Consider the following 21,804-nt stretch of genomic DNA (forward strand, 5'->3'; position numbering starts at 1 on the left):
GAAGGAGAGGAGGTCATGAGAGAAGAGTGCCATCTGGTTATTTGGTTGTCTTGTGCCCAGTTAGGTCAATGCCCCTGTGGGAAATAGGTGCTTTGGGGTCAAAACAACAGGTTTGTTCTTGAACACCAATTGCACATGGGAGGCTGAAAATGAGGCCAGGAGAGGGAGGAGAGGTTAGAAGAACTTTGAAACTCAAAAGCACTTGTAAAATTCAAACATTTTGTCTTATAGAGAGGAGATTCTATGGAGACTACAGACTGCACAGAAAGAATTGATAAAGACCTAAATATGAGTGAGGGTTTAGCAAAGGCAACACCTGATGGGGATTAGTTTAATTTTCAGTTTTTATTCTTGTGTCTTACTTTGCCATAGGTAGAGAGTGAAAGCTGTCCCAGTCACCCAGACCACACATGCTTGAGTTTGTCATCTAACATTTCACTATGGAAAAGCATCCTTCACTCTTGGCTCTCAAAGGGACGGAGACAACTAGGCAGAGCATAACCTGCATATTATAGATTCAGAACGTGGTGCAGCTTATATGTGGGGACTTAAGCTTTGGGAAACAGCAGTTCTGTAAAACATCGCAGAACTCCATGTCCATCAAAGAAGAGAGAATGCTCCCCTTAAGTACCCAATGATAAGAAGTTATAAGGTGCTATGCTTTATGCTTTTCAGAAGATCTCTTTCTCTCTCTCTCTCTTTCATCCCCCCTCGGCCCCTCCCCCCACCATGTGTGTCTCTGTGTGGAGAGGTCAGAGGATAACCTCAGGTGCCAGTCCTTGCCTTCCACATTGTCTATCCCCACTGTATACTCAGGCTTAGTCGCCCATGAACTTCTCAGGGACTCCTATCTCTGCTTCCAATCTTGGTGCTGATGTGTGTCTGGGGATTTGAACTTAGGTACTCATGCTTCCAAGGTAAGCACTTTACCCACTGCTCCATCTTCCCAGTCTGGATGCTGTGCTTTTAGATCTTAGCCTATCAATCTTGAAAGTTTCCTCCTTCCTTTTCTCTTTTATTTGGCCTGTATTTCTCTAGGTTTTCCTTTTAATTTCCTCTTTTATTTGGGGTATGATATGGGGAGAAAATTTTACACAGATCAGGCTGTCCTTGACATTGTCGTGTAGGTGAGGATGACTATGAACTTTTGATCCTCCTGCCTCCACCTTTCCAGGGTTGGGATTTTAAGTACGCACCGCCACTCCCATTTTATGTGGTGCTAAGGATGGAATCCAGGCATCGGGAATACTCAGCGGTCATTCTACAGAGTGAGCTCTAGCCACAGCTCTCTTTACGCTCAGTGAGTCTGCCAAAGGGCCGTTGGAATCTTTAGAAGATTTCCTTCTCTCTCACGTGTGATCACTAATAAAATGTACTGCAAAGTTGATCATCTATCCTTCATCACTATTTCTCATGCAGATATTCCTAATATTCGGAACCCAGGCTGGCTTTATATCTCACTGTAGGCTATTTATTTTCTTTCTGTAGCCTCAGAAAATAACATTAAGTAGAGTTAAAATGTGACCCAAGAAAATGTATTTTTAATGTTGGTATTTCTGCATTCATAATGCGTGAGCTCTGCTCCTAGGAGACAGGTGTAGCTACCAGAAGGGTATCAGTTGATAGTGTAGGATTTTGTATGTGAGGATGGTGGTGATGGTGGTGGTGGTGGTGGTGGTGGTTATGGTGGTGGTGGTGGTGGTGGTGGTGTGGAGGTTCTAGTTCTGGTTGTGTGGTGGTGGTGATATGATGTCCTGAGGGTTATGGTTTTGGTGGTGTGGTGGAGATGATGGTTGTAGTAGGGGGTCATGGGTGTGGTGGTGGTGATGTGGTGGTGGTTGTGGTGGGTATACAGTCAGGGTGGTGATGGTGGTGATGGTGGTGGTACTTGTGGTTGTGGTGGTGGCAGTGGTGGTGGTGGGGTAGGAAGGCATACTATAGAAAAATGGACTAATGGTACAGCATTCACTCTCCACTTTGTGCTAAGAACACTCACTATGTGCCCAGCATTATTCTGGGTTTCATTTTCATTATCTTTTTAAGCAAACCTCCAAGGTGGCCAGTACCATTCGCTCTGTTCAACAGAGAACACAGAGGATTGGAGGATGGGTAGGTGAGATATCCCCCTGATGGTCCCACAGCTGGTGGCAGACTGTCGAGCAGAACCCAGGAAGTTTCCAGATTCTGTTTTTCTACCTATGGTACCATCATGGAAGAAGCCCCTCTCGCTGTTCTCTTTCCCACTCCTGTTGGAGCTCATAAACCATTTCTTATGTTTTGTTGGTGTAATGACAAATACATTTTATAGGCGTGTTTGTTCATTGCTTTCAACAGTAAAGGAAATTACAATGTCTCTGTGGGCTTCTAAAAATATCTCCAGTGTGGCCCTGAGCCTCTAGTGCCCAAGGGCTACACCAGTCCTGAGTTTTCAGTCCCTTTTCTTTCCCCTTGACTCAGTCTGGGGACAAGAAGAAAAATTACCTCACTTTCAACCATTCAGAAGAAAGAAGTGATATTTCTTTGCAAATATTCCAAGTTCAGAAACATCCCCTAGAAAGCCACCAGTTTAGTGTTACTTATCAAAATGTAAATTCACATAGATAGATCATAAGGAGAGGTTTTATAATTAAAATATGTTAGAATGGCACCGGGCAGGAGGGATAGGATAGAACTGGACAGAAAGCATCAGAGTGTACTCATCAGTTATAAGTATATGTATAGGTCCAGTGAGGTGGGATGAAGTACATTTCTTCCCTCGAGTCTCAGCTACAGACGGTTTAGGATACATTCCTGTCCCCATTTCTTTATTTCCTTGAGCTACGTTCAGCTTTAAATGTATCCTCTGAAAATGGTTGGTGATGTTAGCTTACCCTTGGGGGTTAATCATGACCCTTCAGAGCATGGAGTGTGGAGATGTGTACCATGATATCCGATTCTTATGTTTTGGCTGCACTGCTTCACTACGTTCTAACTTCTCTATGGCTTCGTCTCAACATACACACAAGGATAATGCCAGCCTCCTAGAGTCATGGTTGGACAAAGGCCTATCAAGTCCTGGACACAGCAAAGTTAGCAAATGCTGTCTATCCAGTACATGCTCTGAGCATGGTTCTAACTACGGATTTCTATGCATAACCTTATCTGAATGAGACGCCTGCGGAGTTGCTTGTTTGATATCTCCACCTGGATGTTTCGCAGGTGTTTCCTGTGTTAGCCCCCAAACTGGCTTTACTACTTCCACAATCATGTGTGACCTGGTCATGTATGACCTGATCACGTTCCTTCTGGAATCTCCTCTCACATTCACCCTTCCCTCATTCGGTCCTCTACAGCTACACCGGGCTCCTTTATATGCCCAGAATATCCTCACCTGAGGCCTTTCCCCTGGTCTCCACTCAGCTCTCTCCATTACCCTGTATTTCTTATTCCTTTACCTGAATTAAAGAACTTGAACCAAGTTCCTATTTCTCCCCACTGCCAATTTTGAAGTCTACCCTCCTTCCTGCCACATGAATCAACCGTGTAACCTGCTTCCTTCATTTTGTCCTTGCATGTATTAAATTTTTGAAGTACTTCACAATGTCCTTACATATTATACATTGTTCATCTGGAAAAAAAATCCTCAATCCACATGCTTCAGAGCCCCAAATCTTTTTTGAGTATGATTGATTTGGGGACAGCAGGAGGATTTTTTTATTTCAAGTTTTTGCAGAGTAGAGTCAGTCAATCGATAAAATCATAAAAATATCCAGAATTTCAAAATATCTAAAATCCAAAACACTTCTGATTCTAAGCACTGGACAAGGGACATGGCGCTGTATATTATTGTCCAGAATCTGCTTTAGAACCTACAATTCAAGGGAGTAAGATGCTATTTCTTTTTATCACTCAGGCTTAGCAGTGTCTGAAAAGGCCCCGATACATAGTTAAGTGCTCAGTTAATATTCTTAATGGAATGAATATCACTAAGTCAGTATTTCTTCCCTTGAATAAAGGGCCCAGCTGGCATGTGGAAGAAATGTATGACTAATAGAGACTAATAAAGCTCTTCCTGTACTTTTGATTAAACCATAATTTTAATATTAAACCAACATGTAATTTGGTTGGTTTTTAATTCAGCAATAATGGGGCTTTGTTCAGAATACTTCACACACACACACACACACACACACACACACACACTCACGCACACATGCACGCATATGCGCACACACCCTTCATGCCTACAGTCATGGCCCAGATACTTTACTATCAGAGATTCTTCTGACAATTAGTAGTTTGGGGTACATAAGTGGGGCAGGAAAAGAGTGATAGAAAACTTAAAAGCTTTTACACAGCCCCTTCATTCACATGCATTAATTTTACATAACTCCATGGACCTTAAGGTGGTACTAACGAGAGGTGATCCCTGTTGTCTTTTGGAAACTCATGCAGGAAGTTGTACAAATCTACCATTATTGGATAAGACTATAAAACGATTTTCATGTTTCATACATCTAGCCTTTGTTATGTTAAAGGCTTATAAATTTAAAAATTCTAAACATCAACATGGTCCTTTTCCCCTCTAGAAGTCACATTCACTTTTCTAAGTGGCTGGGCATGTGATGAAATGAACGATGAAGATACAAGATTCTCCTTTGTCTCACTCTCTGAACAGTACCTGGTACTAGTAATCTCCCTCAGGCTTTGTAATAGTTACACACACACTGGCTATGCTGGATGTTTCTCTCTTTACTTCCTTATCTTGAGGAAGAAAATGTTAGCTTTACAAATTATCTTTGGTTACCACTTAAAATTTAAGTATCCTATATTAGAGCCATTTCATTCATACGCAATCAGTGATCAAGATTACGTAGAGAAAGAGTAGCTCTACAAGTCACTTTGAAAAATGGTTTGCTTTAACGATGATAGGTATCTGTGAAAAGGTATTGATATGCAACTTCTGTATGTCTCATAGTTCATAACTCATTTGTTTCTGACAGCCCATATGTCAAGGGAGAAAAGAAAGATGCTTTTGTAGTTCACGGCCAGGAAAGTGCCTAGAAGGATCACTCCCTATGGGTTTCCAATGTGACTGCCATGTGGCCTTTCTGTATATAAACTTACCTGCCCTAGTTATCTAAGAAGATAAAGGGAAACACACATCTTGCATAGTGTTTAATTTTAATTGTGGAGAAGGTGTTAAAAGTCTTGGATCTAGATGACCCCATCCACTCTTAAGATAGCCAAACCAAGACACTTATGACTCTTTTTATCCTGTGGACTTGGAAGAGTAGAACAGACCAGTGAAAACCAGAAATCTCTATTCTTTCAGTATGATCAGGAACAAAAGAGCCTGGTTTTATAAGGAATATAAGCCGAGATTGACCACGCTACTCATTTAAAATATCCAGAAACAGCAAGCCATGCTGATGTGTGGCTGAAGAGCTGTACCTCTCAGGCTGGAGAGAAAGAGACCGTGCTGCATCAGCATGCAGACCTGAGCTCAGATTAGTCAGTACAAATGGTTGTACATTTACCTATAACACCAACGCTAAGGTTGGGGGTGGGTGGGTGGGTGGAGGCAGCAGGATGATCTTGGAGCTGGGTGACTACAAGCCTAACTCCACTAGTCCTGCCTCAAAGGACCTAGGTGGAGACTGATAATCAGGTCACCCAATGTCCTCTGGCCTCTTCACATGTACCTGCACATGTACATGCATATGAGTAACACACACGTGCACACACACACACACATACACACACATACACATACACACACATACACAGAGAGAAAGACAGAGAGAGAGGAGAGAGAGAGAGAGAGAGAGAGAGAGAGAGAGAGAGAGAGAGCATCTCTTCTTATGTACCATATATTATTTGGGGAGGAGGGCTCAGACAATCTAAAATTAATTAATTAATCTAAATTAATTAATCCCAAGCAAGCTGGAGTTTTGTATTGACTCCTCTTTAAGGTACTTTATACATGCTTTAATTCTTTTCCGTCCCATTACTCTTTCATTCCCTTCAGTGCATAATTATACAGAACTCCAGTTTTAGCATCACCTATGAACAGAATATATCCTATAATATACAGATAAGTGGAGGGCATAGGTAAGGTACCTGCCTCTTCAATGCAGTGAGTGAGTGATTTCATGAGGCATAAAGCTAGATTCTATAAAGCTAAATGGTAGTGATGTTCATTACTGCTAATAGCAGAGTGAACATCCTCCCCTGTTACAAATGTTCTTTTAACACATTTAAATTACTTAGGGAAAATATGAAATCCACTCCCACTGTTTTAAAAAGACCTGGTGTCTAAATATTCTACAATGACTACACTATCTTCAATTCTTTTTAGTATTGATATTATCCGTCTAAAACATCCGTCTAACAATACTTATAACTTTCAAATGTTGACTAATGGCTTAAAACCCCAAAATGGGGCTATTCTGGTCAAATAAAAGACACGGGTTCAGAAAATTTCTCTTCTCTCTTTCAGTCTAGATATGAATAAAGTTAACATTTCCATGGAGTGGTAAAAGAGCCATGTTTTAATATTGCAGTTTAAATGTCATGGAACTGTATTTGAAGAAGTGTATCCTACACCTAACCTGTGGACTTGTTTCAAGATGAGGTTATTAAGTTCTGTCAGGGCCAGGGTAGAGTTGAAAGAAAGCTGAAGTGCTTGATGAGTTTTCAAACTGTCCAGCCCACTTTAATCCAGCAACAGAGTGGGCTAGTGCTCAGGTTTGTTTTCAAGATAATTCATGAACAAGCAAAATGAATATATATGTAGGTATCTCCTTCGAGCATGGCAAAATGTGTAAAATATTAAAGATAGACTTATACCCGATGAGGGGGCTTGGGGAGGCAAATACTTAACAGAAGTATTTAAGAGAGTGAGAAATTATGCAACGATAGCAGAGAGTAACTGTATGTTTGGGAGAAGAAGGAAAAGGCCAGAGGTACTTCTCTGGTTAGTTGTTTATACATTGCTGTTAAGAGGCAAACGAAATTCTTGCTATGCCCAGATTATACAATGTATTGGGAGTGCACAGGCTCTTCTGTTCAGCAGCCCTGATAACGACACTAATAGCTTAATTACAGCTTAGTGCTTAAGGAGATAAACAAGGCTGTTTGCTTTTTCTCTTCCTTTAAATCAGGGGTTACAGTTACTTTTAAATGCGGTGGAAAGGCACATCTGTGTGTGCATCTACTTTGTTAAGAAAGCAACTAGAAACCAGCTGGAAAGTAAAGAAAGCCCCAGGAGCAGGCAGCCTAAAATTAGAGAGATGGGGGAGGAGGGAAACGTCCCATTTGAGCATGGAGCAGTAGACACAAGAGAGGTGCCGTAAACAGGCAGCAGTGGCAGTGTGTGTCAGGAATTGAAAAGTTTTTTTTGGAGTACAGGCCTTCCACATTTTTTTCCCTGTGATTTCATCACAGAAACCACAGGGATACTCCTCTTTCTGTTGGTCCTCTAGCAGTCACGCCTTTGCCTCCCTGCTTTTGCTTCAGCACCAAGAAGAGGACAGCTCCTCAACCCTTTCCACAGCTGTGCTGCCCACCTCCTTCAGCATTTCTCTAAATGGTGTTTGTCTTGTCACTGCTCCTTTAGGGGTGCATTAAGGAAGACACAGGAGGGAGTGGGCCCACGTCTAGATTGTTTATTTCCGGATGAAACGAAGACACGTCCTGTCTGGACCAATCTTTAGTTGGACCCCAGGGTAATTTAAGCAGAATAAAAGATTAAGTCATTGGTTTGAACCTGTGGTTCAATGTAATTAAGTAGTAGCTGAAACTTGATACCCTTCTTCAGTGCTCTATTTTATTACTTCGGTATAACTCTACTAGGGAGGTAAACAACCTTCACCAACTATACTTTATTTTTCTTTCCTATTAAATTGAAGACGCCCAACAAAACTCCTAAGATCCTTAGCTTGGGAGAACAATGCTGGTCCTAAAGAAAGCACTTCCCAGTTCTTTGGAAGACCTCTCAGAAACAAGTGCTGGACAAGGAAGGTGCAAGCAGGGATTCCCAGAAGAGTACCAGGACTATTGCAGCATGCAAACCACGACCAAAGTTCCATAGAGAAGGTCTCCTCACCCCTCCAATTCCAAAGCCAAAGGCGACCGCTGAAGAAGTTACCATAGAACACATCCTTTAAAAAGTCAAATCACCGAGACGAGAACATACTTGGTTACTCTGGCCCAGTCCCTTTTTGAGTCATAAAAAAGTTGTTTGCTCAGCGACTCTTTTTCTCTCGGCAACAATCTTGTGCCTAAACCCTCCTCCACATGACATCACATACATATTCTTTGCTTCAGAGTGTGTGCATGTGTGTGTGCACGCATGTGCATGTGTGTACACACCCACACGCCCATGCAGACACGGACACACACCAATTCAGTTCTTAAGTTTAAAAAAGGGTCGTTTAAAAATAAGTTTTTTAAAACTTATTTTGAAATGGAGTTGTAAGAGAGATGAAGCTCTGTCTTTCTGCCTGGAGAAGGCAGGTGAGAGGAAGGAACACAGGTAGGGCTGAGGGATGGGAGAGCCGTCCAGAAGAAGTGATCTGTCAAGTTAATGGTGAACAACTTCTTCAGAGCGCAACTCTGCTGTGAGTTTGGACAGCGGTGGAGAAAGACAGACTGGTGTTCATTAGGTGTCCCAGGGCACACATTTGCAGCATAGTAACTTCGAATCTTTCTGTCCCCTTCATTTACCCTTCCCCTAACTCCCTTCTTTCTCCCCTTCCCCCTCCTTCCTTCCCCATCTTCCCTGAGTCCTCTCCTTTCTCCCCTCCTTCTACTCCACTCATCCTTTTCACTTAATTCTATCTGGGCCACTTGAAACGCATGGAATCACTCAACTGCATGCGGAGGACCATGCTTTCATTTTGACCACCAACGTGGCTTTCCAACCACTGTTTCCAGATCAGTCCTGCCTCCTCCCCGCATCAGCGTGGTGGCACCCTCCAGACAAAACCACCGGCGTTTGAATGTCACCAACAAGTTCCACCCTGTAGTAGCCCCACCGGCGACAGCCTCACCCAAGAAGCCCTGTCATTCCCTCCGCCCACAGCCGCGCGGCATCCCTACTCCGCTGGGTGATTTTTGGGGTCATTGTTACCACTGACACTTTTCTTCCTGGAAGGGGAAAGCCCGCGTGGGTGTCACTGGTTGTGTGTAAGGCTCTACGCGCTACCCTCCCCCATCTCTGCAATACACACTCTCACACACGCCCTCCCCACGCGGGCGACACAAAGGGAGCCAGTGTGAGAGCAGGGCGCTTGCAGGGCAGAAGGGCGCAGGGAGGGGGCACCAGGGAGGGGCGGGGGCTGATCCGGCCCAGGGGAAGGGAAGGAAGGAAGCAGGTGCCCGACACTCAGATGAAGGCGAGGGGTGTCCTTACCTGCCCCCAGGTTAAAGGAGATCCTGGCCTCTGCGAGATATGGCGTGTCGCTCTTGGAGCGGACTCTTCTGATGGGCCGCCGGTCTATGTCATCCTCCGAAGAAGCCGCCATTAATGTGGGAGGCAGGAGCAGGGTCGCCCGGCGAGCTGAGAGGAGAAGGAGATGGAGAGAGGGGGAGGGAGAGAGGCGGAAAGGGGGAGGAGAGGAAAGGAGGAGGCTCACACACATAGAAAGGGGGAGGGGAGGGGAAAGGAGAGGAGGGGAAGGGGGCAGGGAGGGAGGGGGAGAGAGGGAAAGGGGAAAAGAGGAAGAGAAAGAAAGAGAGAAAGAGAGCAGAGAAAAGGGTGAAAGGAGAGAAAGAAAATCCGTTAAGGATTGGTGGACTGGAACAAGATCAGGTTAGCCCTAGTCTGTGCCCAGGGCTCCCCCTAACTCCTCTCCTAGCGCTGGGCCAAGGGGTCAGCGATCTTGGCCAACACCACGCCTCCTGCCGCAGCCTTGTTTCAGCCGCTGGCACAGACGGGCTTATGCGAATAGGAAGACTCCAAAGCCAAGATGCCCAGTCAGCACTGTGCCCTCTCCCGCCAAATATGCTTCCTCGCCTTTCATGCGCAGGCGAATACAGTCTCCAGGATCCCAGGGGACTCTCTAGCCTGAGGCTGCTGCAGGACCACAGAGCCCAGCTTTTATGCATCCATAGCTGCTACTCCTAGAGCCCCTCACTTTTGACCCTTGGCCTTGGGGGCAGGGCACCTACCATGTCCAGGACAAGCTCCCTGTTCTATCTGTCCCAAACAGAAGTCCAAATAAAGTTCGAAACAGATCTTTGAAGCTCTCTTATCTGCCCCTTACGAATTAGAGGTGAGATGTGGAGGAAAAGTGTAGCCAGTTTGGTAGGGTGGGTTTTGTAATTCATATTTTCAATGTAGACCAGGCTTATTCACAGAACCAAAGGGCCTCTTCTACACCCACTAAGTTACAGAATGTGGTTTCCTCTACATAATGCCTACTTATGTGAACCTTTAACTTTTTCTGTCAGTCACATCTAATACAAACAACGATGTGTGCACCAGACTTTCTTCAGCAGCTCTGAACCATTATTCCTGAAGGAGAGGTGACGATCAAAGGGCCTTGGATCCCTTTGAACATTTGTACTGTCTGACTGTAACACGCTACAAAACACAGCGAAAGAACCAGAAGGCTTTCCAGGGGCGTGATCAGCACCCGTTTGATGCTTCCTCTGAACCTATGGATGAACTAATTCCTTTATGTCTGTCTTCCTGAATCTTCTGACACCATCTTTTTTTTTTCCTACCCTGGTGTCACTACCCTCCTGTGTGATAAGTGCCCACCTCCCGTAGGTGGGCAACCTGAACTCCTTGGTACAAAGACCAGCTCAGTGTGGCTTCATGCCCTTTGGTCTCCCAGCCCAGGCTCTGCGAGGCTCTTCTCATTACTGCAGAAATCATTCCTTCTCATATCCACTCCACTCTGGGACCGCCAGTCTCTCCCCACAGGTCTCCTGCCTTCCCACATTCGTTGTTACTTTTGGCCTGGTTCTTCCTCTGCCTCTTCCAGAGTCTTGGTGACTCTGTTCTTTCTCTGGAACTCTTGGCACCCCAGAATTCCCATTTTTCTTACCTATTCTCTATCTCTCATTCCACCTACTGCTTTCTGACTTCGTCTCTCTACCAAGGTCACTTTAAAAGGCTGCCAATGTCTTTCTAACAGTTAAGTCTATTCTTTTCTTGGTCTCATTGAAATATTTCATAATCTATCTTCTTTGAACTTATCTGTTCCTTTGCTCTTCCAGTACTGAACCACATTCCTTACTACTTGATTTCTGTCAGCCAGTTCTCTACGAATTAGTCTAAAATTGTTCATCCTGGCATTCAGTGCCTGCCCTCCCCCAACCCCAAGCCTAGCCTCAACCTGTCCTTGTACCTTTCTTTCCCACTGTTTCCTTGAAGGCTACTTGGATTGCCTGCATTTGAATTGTTTTGGGTATATCTGCAACCTGTGTTAATGTGCTTCACTACAAATTTCTTCAAAGTTTTCATGTATTCCTAAGAATTTGTTTCTGTTACAAACCCACTGCTCTAGTTTGCATCCTATTGCTGTAATAAAACACCAACCAAAAAATAACTCAAAAAGATGACAAGATTTATTTGACTTACGGGTTATAGTATGCTATTCTATCATCAAGAGAAACCAAGGCAGGGACCAGGAGGCAAGAATTGAAGCAGGGACCATGGAGGAATGTTGTGTATTGGTTTGCTTCCAAGCTCACATTCAGTTACTTTACCAAGACTGCATGACCAGAGATGGTACCATCCATTGTAGGCCAAGACTTTCTTCACCAATTAGCATTCAAGAAAGTGCCCCACGGGTTGATCTAATGGAGGCAATTCTTCACCGAGGTTCCTTCTTCCTATGTGCCCCTAGTTTGTGCCAAGTTGATAAAAAACTAACTAGCAGCCCTAGCACTTGGTAAGTGCTCAAAAGATATTTCTCAATAAAAGAAGGATAAGAAGGAGGGAGAAAGAAGAAAGACAAGATGAATGAAGGAGCATTAAGTAACGAGTGTGTCAGTTGGGAATCAAGTCAATGTCCCCCTGAGTTTGGATTCTACACCTTTAGTGAGTACGGTGTTGACTGAGTGTTGTTTCTAGAATTCATCATGGACAACAAAAGCCTAGAATGTTCAAGATTATATAGCATATTTACGTGTCCTCCTGTAAACTTTAAGTCACCTGTGGGTCGTTACTGTTCCCTTTCAATACTTTACCCAACATAGAATTGATGCAAATAGTTGACACGTTATATTGAATGAAGAATAATAACAATTACAAAAAGTCTTCCTGTGTACAGTACAGATGAAACTTCACCCCCAGCCGAATTTGAAGATGTAGTGTAGATATAGGTGGCTGGTTGGTTTGCTAATTGTATATATTCAGTGTACTATATCTATCTATCTATCTATCTATCTATCTATCTATCTATCTATCTATCTATCTATCATCTATCTACCTATCTACTCACCCTTGTATTTAAGGATTCGAAACAGAATTTTGTTATGTAGCTCTGACTGGCCCTGGACTTACACTATTGCTCCCTCTGGCTTTGAAATCTCCACTCTCCTGCCTCAGCTCTCTGCTCTAACCACAATTTAAATTCATCCCTCTATTATAATTGACTCATCACTATTATCATGTGCATTCTCAGTGAAACACAGCTCTTTTCAGAAGAATGGCTCTACTGCAATGGGGAAATGTGGACAGGCCCTTAATACGAGGGTCTTAATGAAAATGGCCCCCACGGAATCACAGGGAGTGGCACTACTAGAGGTGTAACCTTGTTGGGTTAGGAAGTATGGGGCTGGGGTTGGGGGTGGGCTTTGATGTTTCAGAAGTTCAGTGATCCAGGCCTGGTGGATCATTGTCACTTCCTGCTGCCTGCAGATCTAGATGTAGAAGTCTCAGCTATTTCTCCAGCACCATGTCTGCCCGCATGCCAACAAACTTCCCACCATGATGATAACGGACTAAAGCTCAATGAAATGTTTTTCTTTAGAAGAGTTGCCACGGCCATGGCATCAAATCACAATGATAAAACAATGTGTAATCATGGCACACTGGCTTTAATTCTTAAGAAGGAACAGAAAGAAAAGAAGCCCAAGCATCTCTGAATGTTATAGAAACCATTTCCCTGTAAACGAATGCAGGACCTTTTGTGTTAAATGCTTGGGATTCTCTCTCTTATGCCATTTGTGAGCCATATCTGAAGAAGAATGATAAAGTTGTTGGAAGGAGGAGTTAGTCATAGATTTCCCTGTTTCTTTAGTTCCATGTATTGATTCTTGAGACATAAAAACACATCTGTGAAAAAATTCTATTTCTAACTCATTTAATACTTTAAGATGATCATCAAGACCTCAGGCTGCTAATAGTTTTAGGTGTATCTTTCTTCATAGATATTCACATCATCATCATCACCATCATCACCACCATCATCATCACCATCATCATCATCATCAGACAAAGGTCTGGTCACATAGCCCTAGTTAGCTTGCAACTTGCTTTATGTATTTCAGGCTGGCCTTAAATTTGCAATAGTTCTCCTGCATATGCCTTACATGCTGGGATTACTAGTGTTGCTACCACACCGAGCTACATACATTTTCATATAAGTTTACTACAGACTATTCTGTTATTCAAGTATTTTTAAATAGATAGACCTTTTATAAAAATGGTAATAAAATATTGTACCTTGATGCACACTGTTGAATTCAGTTATTATGTTTTACTTATGATTGTTTTTTATTTCTTGCCTTTCCTAATGTGTGTCTCCTTTGTCATTCAACTGTTCTTTGATTCTTTCCAAGTTCCCTCTTGTATCTTTTTTTTTAGCTCTAACCATCACTTACAGAGTCGATCTCTTTTCCTGCATCCCCTCTCTTCCTATACGAAGAACTCATTGTGATACTGTAACAATTGTATTTCCAGATTCTTTCTCTATTTCATATTTATAACTTCTTTTCATGAACTATTTGACTGGAATCAGAAGCATCCTGGAGTGGGACTCAAAAGTGATGGATCCCATCCGAGGACTAGTATTATCTCACTAAATAACACCGGGAGAAGGCTGAATTTCAGTCACATCCTGTGAAAGTGTAAGGCTCAGGTCACATACAACAGGCAGAGGCCCTGCTCAGTTGTCCACTCTGTAGTTACTTGACGCTACTGTGCTGCTGTCCTGACTAGATTAACTTTTTGTCTAACTTGTCACAAGCCAGAGTCATTTTGGGAAGAAGATACTTCAGTGAGAAAGTGTCTGGGTCATCAGAATGACCCATAGACAAGTCTGTAGGAAATTTTCTTGATGAATGAGCACTCTGGACAGCACCACCCCTAGCCATGTGGTCCAGCTTTGTATAAGAAGCAGGCTAAGCAACCCAGGTGGAGCCAGCCAATAAGCAGCACCCTCCATGGCCTCTTCTTCAGTTCCTGCCTTCAGGCTCCTTCCCTGACTTTCCTCAGTGGACTGTGGTTTGGCATGTATAAAGTCAAATAAATGATTTCCTGATCAAGGTGGTTTTGCTCATGATCTTTATCCCAGCAACAGACAGGAAGTTAGAAAAGTTATTCTGGTCTTTTCTATTAAAAATTCTCAGCATCTTTTTGCCTCTCAGTCTTATGTTTTTGATTGTTATTTAATTAAAAGTAATTATATTTGAGAAACAGCATGCTATCTGTTAAGTCTTGATTCGTAGTATTCCTGTGTATCTCACAGAACTGAAATCTATAGAATCTAGCCCCTGTACCGTTCCTTTTTTTCTTTTTTCTTTTTTCTCCATCTTTATTAAATTGGGTATTTCTTATTTACATTTCAAATGTTATTCCCTTTCCTGGTTTCCAGGCCAACATCCTCCTAACTCCTCCCCCACCCCTTCGATATGAGTGTTCCCCTCCCCATCCTCCCCCCCATTACCGCCCTCCCCCAACATTCCCATTCACTGGGAGTTCAGCCTTGGCAGGAACAAGGGCTTCCTCTTCCACTGGTACTCTTACTAGGCTATTCATTGAGGTCGGAGCCCAGGGTCAGTCCATGTATAGTCTTTGGGTAGTGGCTTAGTCCCTGGAAGCTCTGGTTGGTTGGCATTGTTGTTCGTAAGGGGTCTCAAGCCCCTTCAAGCTCTTCCAGTCCTTTCTCTGATTCCTTCAACCAGGGTCCCATTCTCAGTTCAGTGGTTTGCTGCTGGCATTCGCCTCTGTATTTGCTGTATTCTGGCTGTGTCTCTCAGGAGAGATCTGCATCTGGTTCCTGTCAGCCTGCACTTCTTTGCTTCATCCATCTTACCTAGTTTGGTGGCTGTATATGTATGGGCCACATGTGGGGCACACTCATATGGTTATGGGGATCTATGTGGATAGGAGAGTGTGCATCCATAGAACTGATTTCAGTTGTGACCTCAACAACTACCAATACGAAATTTTTAAAAATTGCTTTTTAAAAATGTCCAATATTTACTATTTAAATAAGTACAATGTTTTCTTATTTTTAATAAAACCTGTCACACAGTTAAAATCTCAGAGCCTTTGTTTATATTATTTCATGAGCTGGAGCTTAAAATGGAAGTAATATACTAGGGTCTCAAAACAAATATTTTATTCATCTGTAATTTCTATAGAAGAAAATGGAGACAGGAATACAAAGAAACTTAGAGTACTAGATTATTACTATGAAAATCCTTGAGGTAAGTAAAAACTTATCCTTTAGAGCGTGTGCTTCTGGAACACGTTAGTGACCACCCTTATGTTACGTGGGATTTGATCTTTGTCTCTTTATGTGTTTTGTGTGTTTTGATATATAGTTTTCCCAGATATCCCAGGCTGTTAATTTACTTATAATCCTCCTGCTTCCGCCTCCATGTGCTGGAATTTCAGGTGTGTACTATCATTACTGGCTTAAAAATGTCGATTTTGTATATCCTCAGGCTGAACCCACTGAATTAGAGTTTAAAGGGTGAGACGGAGTATCCAGATTTTTCAAAACTCTACTCAGTATTACACTAGAGGTCCTGGATAAGTAAATAATGCAAGCAACATAAATGCAAGAGGTAATTAATTTCAAAGCAAGAATAAACATTTTATTTGTCATATCTATTAGAATTGTGAATACACAGAATCCTTAAGAGTACGTAGGCTGTCAGGAAGGAATGCATTTCACAATATCACTGGATATGTTTGTATAAAACATCCATCTCCTCTATAAAATCAGAAGATACAATTTTGGTTTTAATTGAGATTTATTTATTTATTTATTTGCATTTATGGGATTGAGCATGCCTGTGTAAAGGCACACATGTACCACATGACTGTGGATGTCAGAGGAAAATTTGTATGAATTGGTTCCCTTCTTCCACCGTGTGGGTTCCTGGGATTGAACTCAAGTTGTCAGGTTTGGTAGCAAGCCCCCTTACACGCTGAGCCATCTCACTGACCTGAGAATAAAAATTGTAAAGTACTGCCCATAGTGGCATTAAAATTGTCAAATAGCTATGAAGATTTTTTTAAACAAAGACGGGCAATAATTCCCCCATAAAACTCTGAAGCTTCGTGGATATAAATTAGGAATACCTAGATAAAATGGAACTAATATGCTATGATAATTTTCATGAATTTAAGAGCAAAAAATATCTACAGATCTAAAAAAAAAAATTTCCAACTATGTTGACTCTCATCACGTCTCTGCAGTGATTCTGGATAAATAAATAAGGCGGGCAAAACAAATGTAAGGAGTAATTATTAAGGTATCAACCTTTGAAAATTGACCTATAGATCCAATGTAATTGCAAACAAATCTAAGCCTTTTTAAAGAAAATCTTACAGGTAATTCTAAAGAGCACATTGGAATGCAGAGAGACTGGTGAGCACGGCCTTGACAAATGAGAGAGAACTTGTAGATTTATAATGTAAGCCCTAAGACTTGTGAAAGCACAGAATACAAAAACTGTATGATGAATGGATGAATGGAAGACCTAAAAACAGGCTTATAGGCCAAGGGTCCTGTGATTTGGATGAGGATATCTTTGTAATATAGAAATCAATTTTTAAATAAGCATTACTTCATCATTTGACTATTTACAGAGCTTGATTCCCTCCTCACACTTGTCACCAAATCCAATGCCACATGTCTCATGAACAAAATATGTGAAAGATAAGTAATAGAATTCCTAGATGAAAATCTCTCTCATGGGAAAGTAACTTTGTAAGCTTGGAAGAAAGTTTTAAATCAGCTTGGTGAGAAGCAATAAGCACAAAAGAACAAAGAGCCACACGGATTCGTTGAAACTTAAGAACCTATATTCCCGTCAAGACATCACTGAAAATGTAATGTACCATGTATTGGAGGTACAACTAAAACCCTGCTAATCAGGAAATGATCGACCTAAAAACTTACTTAGAGAAGAGGAAAAGTCTTAAATCAAATATAAGTTTTTAATCTTAGGGATATGGGGGGGGGGTGGCGGGGGAGAGAAGAGGAAAAATTTCCAAGTGGAAAAAAGAAGGAAGGACATGATAAAAATAAAAGCAGAAGTCAATGAAATCAGGAAAAACAAAAGAAATTAAGTAAATTAAAAATATATGGGGTTGGGGATTTAGCTCAGTGGTAGAGCGCTTACCTAGGAAGCGCAAGGCCCTGGGTTCGGTCCCCAGCTCCGGAAAAAAGAACCAAAATATATATATATATGTATATATATATATATATATATATATATATATACATATATATATATATATATATATATATATATTCCTCTGCTTCTCTCCTTCTTTAAAAGGGGAACAAGAATACCCTTGGCAGGGAATAGAGAGGCAAAGATTAAAACAGACACAGAAGGAACACCCATTCAGAGCCTGCCCCACATGTGGCCCATGCATATACAGCCACCCAATTAGACAAGATGGATGAAGCAAAGAAGTGCAGACCGACAGGAGCCGGATGTAGATCTCTCCTGAGAGACACAGCCAGAATACAGCAAATACAGAGGCGAATGCCAGCAGCAAACCACTGAACTGAGAATAGGACCCCTGTTGAAGGATTCAGAGAAAGGACTGGAAGAGCTTGAAGGGGCTCGAGACCCCATATGGACAACAATGCCAAGCAACCAGAGCTTCCAGGGACTAAGCCACTACCTAAAGACTATACATGGACTGACCCTGGACTCTGACCTCATAGGTAGCAATGAATATCCTAGTAAGAGCACCAGTGGAAGGGGAAGCCCTGCGTCCTGCTAAGACTGCACCCCCAGTGAACGTGATTGTTGGGGGGAGGGCGGCAATGGGGGAGGATGGGGAAGGGAACACCCATAAAGAAGGGGAGGGGGAGGGACTAGGGGGATGTTTGCCCGGAAACCAGGAAAGGGAATAACATTCGAAATGTAAATAAGAAATACTCAAGTTAATAAAAAATATATATATTCCTCAAAAAAAAATCAGTGATTACAATGAAATTGATTACTTTCTGGAAAGAACGAATAAGGAGGAAAAGACTGAAGGGGTAACTCTTCAATGTTAGGGATGGAATTGGGGTTTCTCACTGTGGATACGATAGCGGTTAAAAGAATAAAGGGAAGACATTGCAAATATCTTTATGCTTGTTAAATTCCTTTGGAAAGCTTTGAGAATATTTACATAAATAGAAGTAAACCTAAATTTATCCTAGAACATGTTCAATGCAGAATTACTTATGATGACCCCAAAGTCAGAGGCAAACAAAACAACATTATCTCTTGGCACTGTTCTTGGTTTCTTGCCACAAGCAGATGGTAAGACTCCTCTGATGAAGACACCATTCACTTTGCGTGCAGGGCACAGCTAAATCAACCTCAACTGACCAGGAAATTCTCACCCTGCTGGGCACCTTATGTAATGCCAGAAGGTGCTACAGACTGATGGGGGAAATATTTATCAATTATCTCAGACCTGGACCTGAATGCTACGACAGTGACCTGCCTGACAGGGTAGTCCCTCTGGTGTAATAGCGGCATGATGGTTATGCAGGTAACCAATTACTTTATAACAAGCTATGAAGTCTGCTCCATACAAGGGATTTCATGTCTGATACTGGTCAGTAGTCCATGAGTGGAAAGACCATAGACCCAAGGGAATAACCTACTCTTGTGGTTTTGACTGGTGATCACATTGTGAAACTGCCTTCTAGATATTTATGTTTAAATCTCTAAATTTGTTTTGCTTTCATCTTTGATCAGAAAAGCTTCTTTGTGCAGTTGGCAGTGGTTAATACAGTGACTCATAACTAGTTAAAATGTCACATGTAATTAATAATGAATGCTTGAGTGCAGATAGTCATCTACGTTCACTTCCCCCATTCAAGATGAGAACATTGTGGATGTTGGGACACAAAGAATGTATGGGCTGGCAGATGGAGAAGAGGAACAGGGAATGCTGAGTTTTGGACATTATGTATCTGTCACGTGGACCGACTCAGTGGTTGTAGATGACTTGGACCATTTTGGGAATATTCATATTTATACTATACCAACATTTTGTAATTTTTATTGTTTATTTGACCCTTAACTGGGGGATATTATCTTAACTATCTCTGGTATCTGTACTTTTTATTTTGCTGTTAATATTTATCTATTTTATATGTATGGATGTTTTCTCTGTGTTCCATGTATATGACTATAATTTTTATCAATTCATTTAAGAATTCTCTATATTTTTTGGTTCTTTTTTTTTTTTTCCGGAGCTGGGGACCGAACCCAGGGCCTTGCGCTTCCTAGGCAAGCGCTCTACCACTGAGCTAAATCCCCAACCCCAACTCTATATTTTTTATGTGTGAACTTAGCTTTTAGTTTTTTTCTATTTTTCTCTTATTGAAAGTAGGGTTTTAGATAGATGCCTTTCATTTTTTTAAGTACCGTGCTCTGACAACATCATAAGGTAACTGTACTGGGATGTGTGCAAGGAATAAAATAATTTCTAGCTGTTGTTGTGCCTTGGTTAAAGGTTAAAACGAAAAGAGAAAAATCACAGGAATAAGGAGCCTGGTTGATGAGGCTTGCATTGATTCAAGCTGGGATAATGTGGAGACAAAGGTCTATGATATCCACTCATGAAAGTTACTACATTAAAAAGAGACATTCACAAATCCTAATGGTAAGTGAATGGGAACTGGTAAGAAATGCATGCATGAGTGAATGAATGAGGAAAAGAAATAGCTTCTGTTGCCTTTTCTTAGTGGAATGAGGCTGCGCTCACTCATTAATATGGAGGTAGGTGTTGTTAAAGCCATCATTTTGTAACCATTACATTATATATCAATAAATATCAGGCAAGGGGAAATAAACCAAGAAAGGACCAACAGAGATACTAAACCTAGAGGAAAGTTTGATGAAGGTGAGGGTATGATTGGCTTTAAAGTTTGTTCCCTGACACTCATTCCTGTCAAGGTAGAAACTGGATAGGGTCTTGCCAAGCAATGAAAATGGTCATGTCTGGTAAAGAACAATTGGGTTTTAGGTGTCTCCACATATGGTGCTTAGAGAAAAATGCGATGTTACTTTTGGAGTATTCTAGCCTAGAAAAAGCAAGCCTGAGTCTCATCACGAGAGTATGACAGATACGCCGAATTAGGGGTGGTCTGTTAAAAAAGGGAGAGAAGAGTCATGTGGTTCACAAAGGATGATGTCATAAATGGTAAGGTAAGGCTATAGAGATGTTCCAGGTTCAAAAAAGCAAGAGACCTGACCATAGATGGGGCTGACCTGGACCATAACCTTAGGCTGAACTGACCTTACTCTGGATTTCATCCTGGAGCAGAGTGGGCTTTAAGGGATGTTCCCAGTCAGCTTACATTGAAACGCAAAGAGCAGGTTAAATTAGAATGTCATGGTAACTGATGAATGAATAAGCTGTGGTTTTAAAATAACTATCTACACGCACATTCTCATGGATGGATAGATGGGAGATCAAGAGGTGACAGATCACTTGTGGAAACAAGAAAGTCAACCAAAGAAGTCCAGGAAAAACATATTCCTTCCTTTCTCTTTATGAGAAATTTCCAGAGATTAGATAGGAATGAGGGCCTACCCTTTTAAAAAATGTATGAGAAATTATCATTGTCAGGGAAGCCCCAAGTCGTGGACAAACAGTATTAATATTAAGATATTCTATTTTAGATTAATTGGAGGCCCCTGACATATTGTTGAAAATTGAGTCCTGTGTACTTTATTTAAGCAGCTTAGGAATCTGGGCCACATGAATGAAACACACTTCACCACTTGGCATATCTGATAAGATATAGAAATGTAAGCATTGCTAGACCTCACGATTGAAACCAGTTCAATGTTACTATGGCAAACTATCCTGTAGAAAACATGATGTGTCTGTGATGCAAACGGATGTTATTGAGTGCAATACAACCCAGTCTACAGTAATTACTTCTATATCTTAAGACAGGCTTAACAACAAAGTACCAAGAACGTTTGTTGGGCTGGGCTTTTGTTACCATTAAATTTAGTTTGCAGATCCTGGTACATCTTTATTTTTTATGCATAACATTCTTTTTTAGAGAACCAAAATATGCAAAAAATGTTACTGGTGTCTTTTAATTTTTACTCTTCAGTTTGTCATTAAAGGAGCTCTCTCTTTTATACACTCCTGACATCAGTTCCCTTTTATCCCTGGTAAATTTATGAGGGTTCATAACAGAGAATGGATGACTGCTTTTATTTTACTCTTCCTGCCCAGGTTCTAGATACACGATCTTTCTACAAGGCCCCACTTAAGTCTTAGTTGTTGTTGTACAATATTAGGAGTGTGCTGTCCACCTCGGAGTCTATCGGAGTAGAAACAGATGGCCAAGAAACCCACAG

At 41.7% G+C, this 21,804-nt stretch overlaps 1 protein-coding gene across 7 annotated transcripts in view; it reads right to left on the reverse strand.

Annotated features, from left to right (window-relative positions):
* Positions 1 to 21,804, reverse strand: part of Phactr1 (phosphatase and actin regulator 1) — a 477,222-nt gene that overhangs the window by 439,092 nt on the left and 16,326 nt on the right. For all 7 annotated transcript variants that reach the window (XM_039095677.2, XM_063276382.1, XM_063276381.1 and 4 more), the window contains exon 3: positions 9,398 to 9,544. In XM_039095677.2, coding sequence (XP_038951605.1) covers positions 9,398 to 9,544 — 147 coding nt within the window. The remainder of the gene's footprint in view (positions 1 to 9,397; positions 9,545 to 21,804) is intronic.

This window comes from Rattus norvegicus, chromosome 17, assembly GCF_036323735.1.
Source record: "Rattus norvegicus strain BN/NHsdMcwi chromosome 17, GRCr8, whole genome shotgun sequence".
Taxonomy (NCBI): domain Eukaryota; kingdom Metazoa; phylum Chordata; class Mammalia; order Rodentia; family Muridae; genus Rattus; species Rattus norvegicus.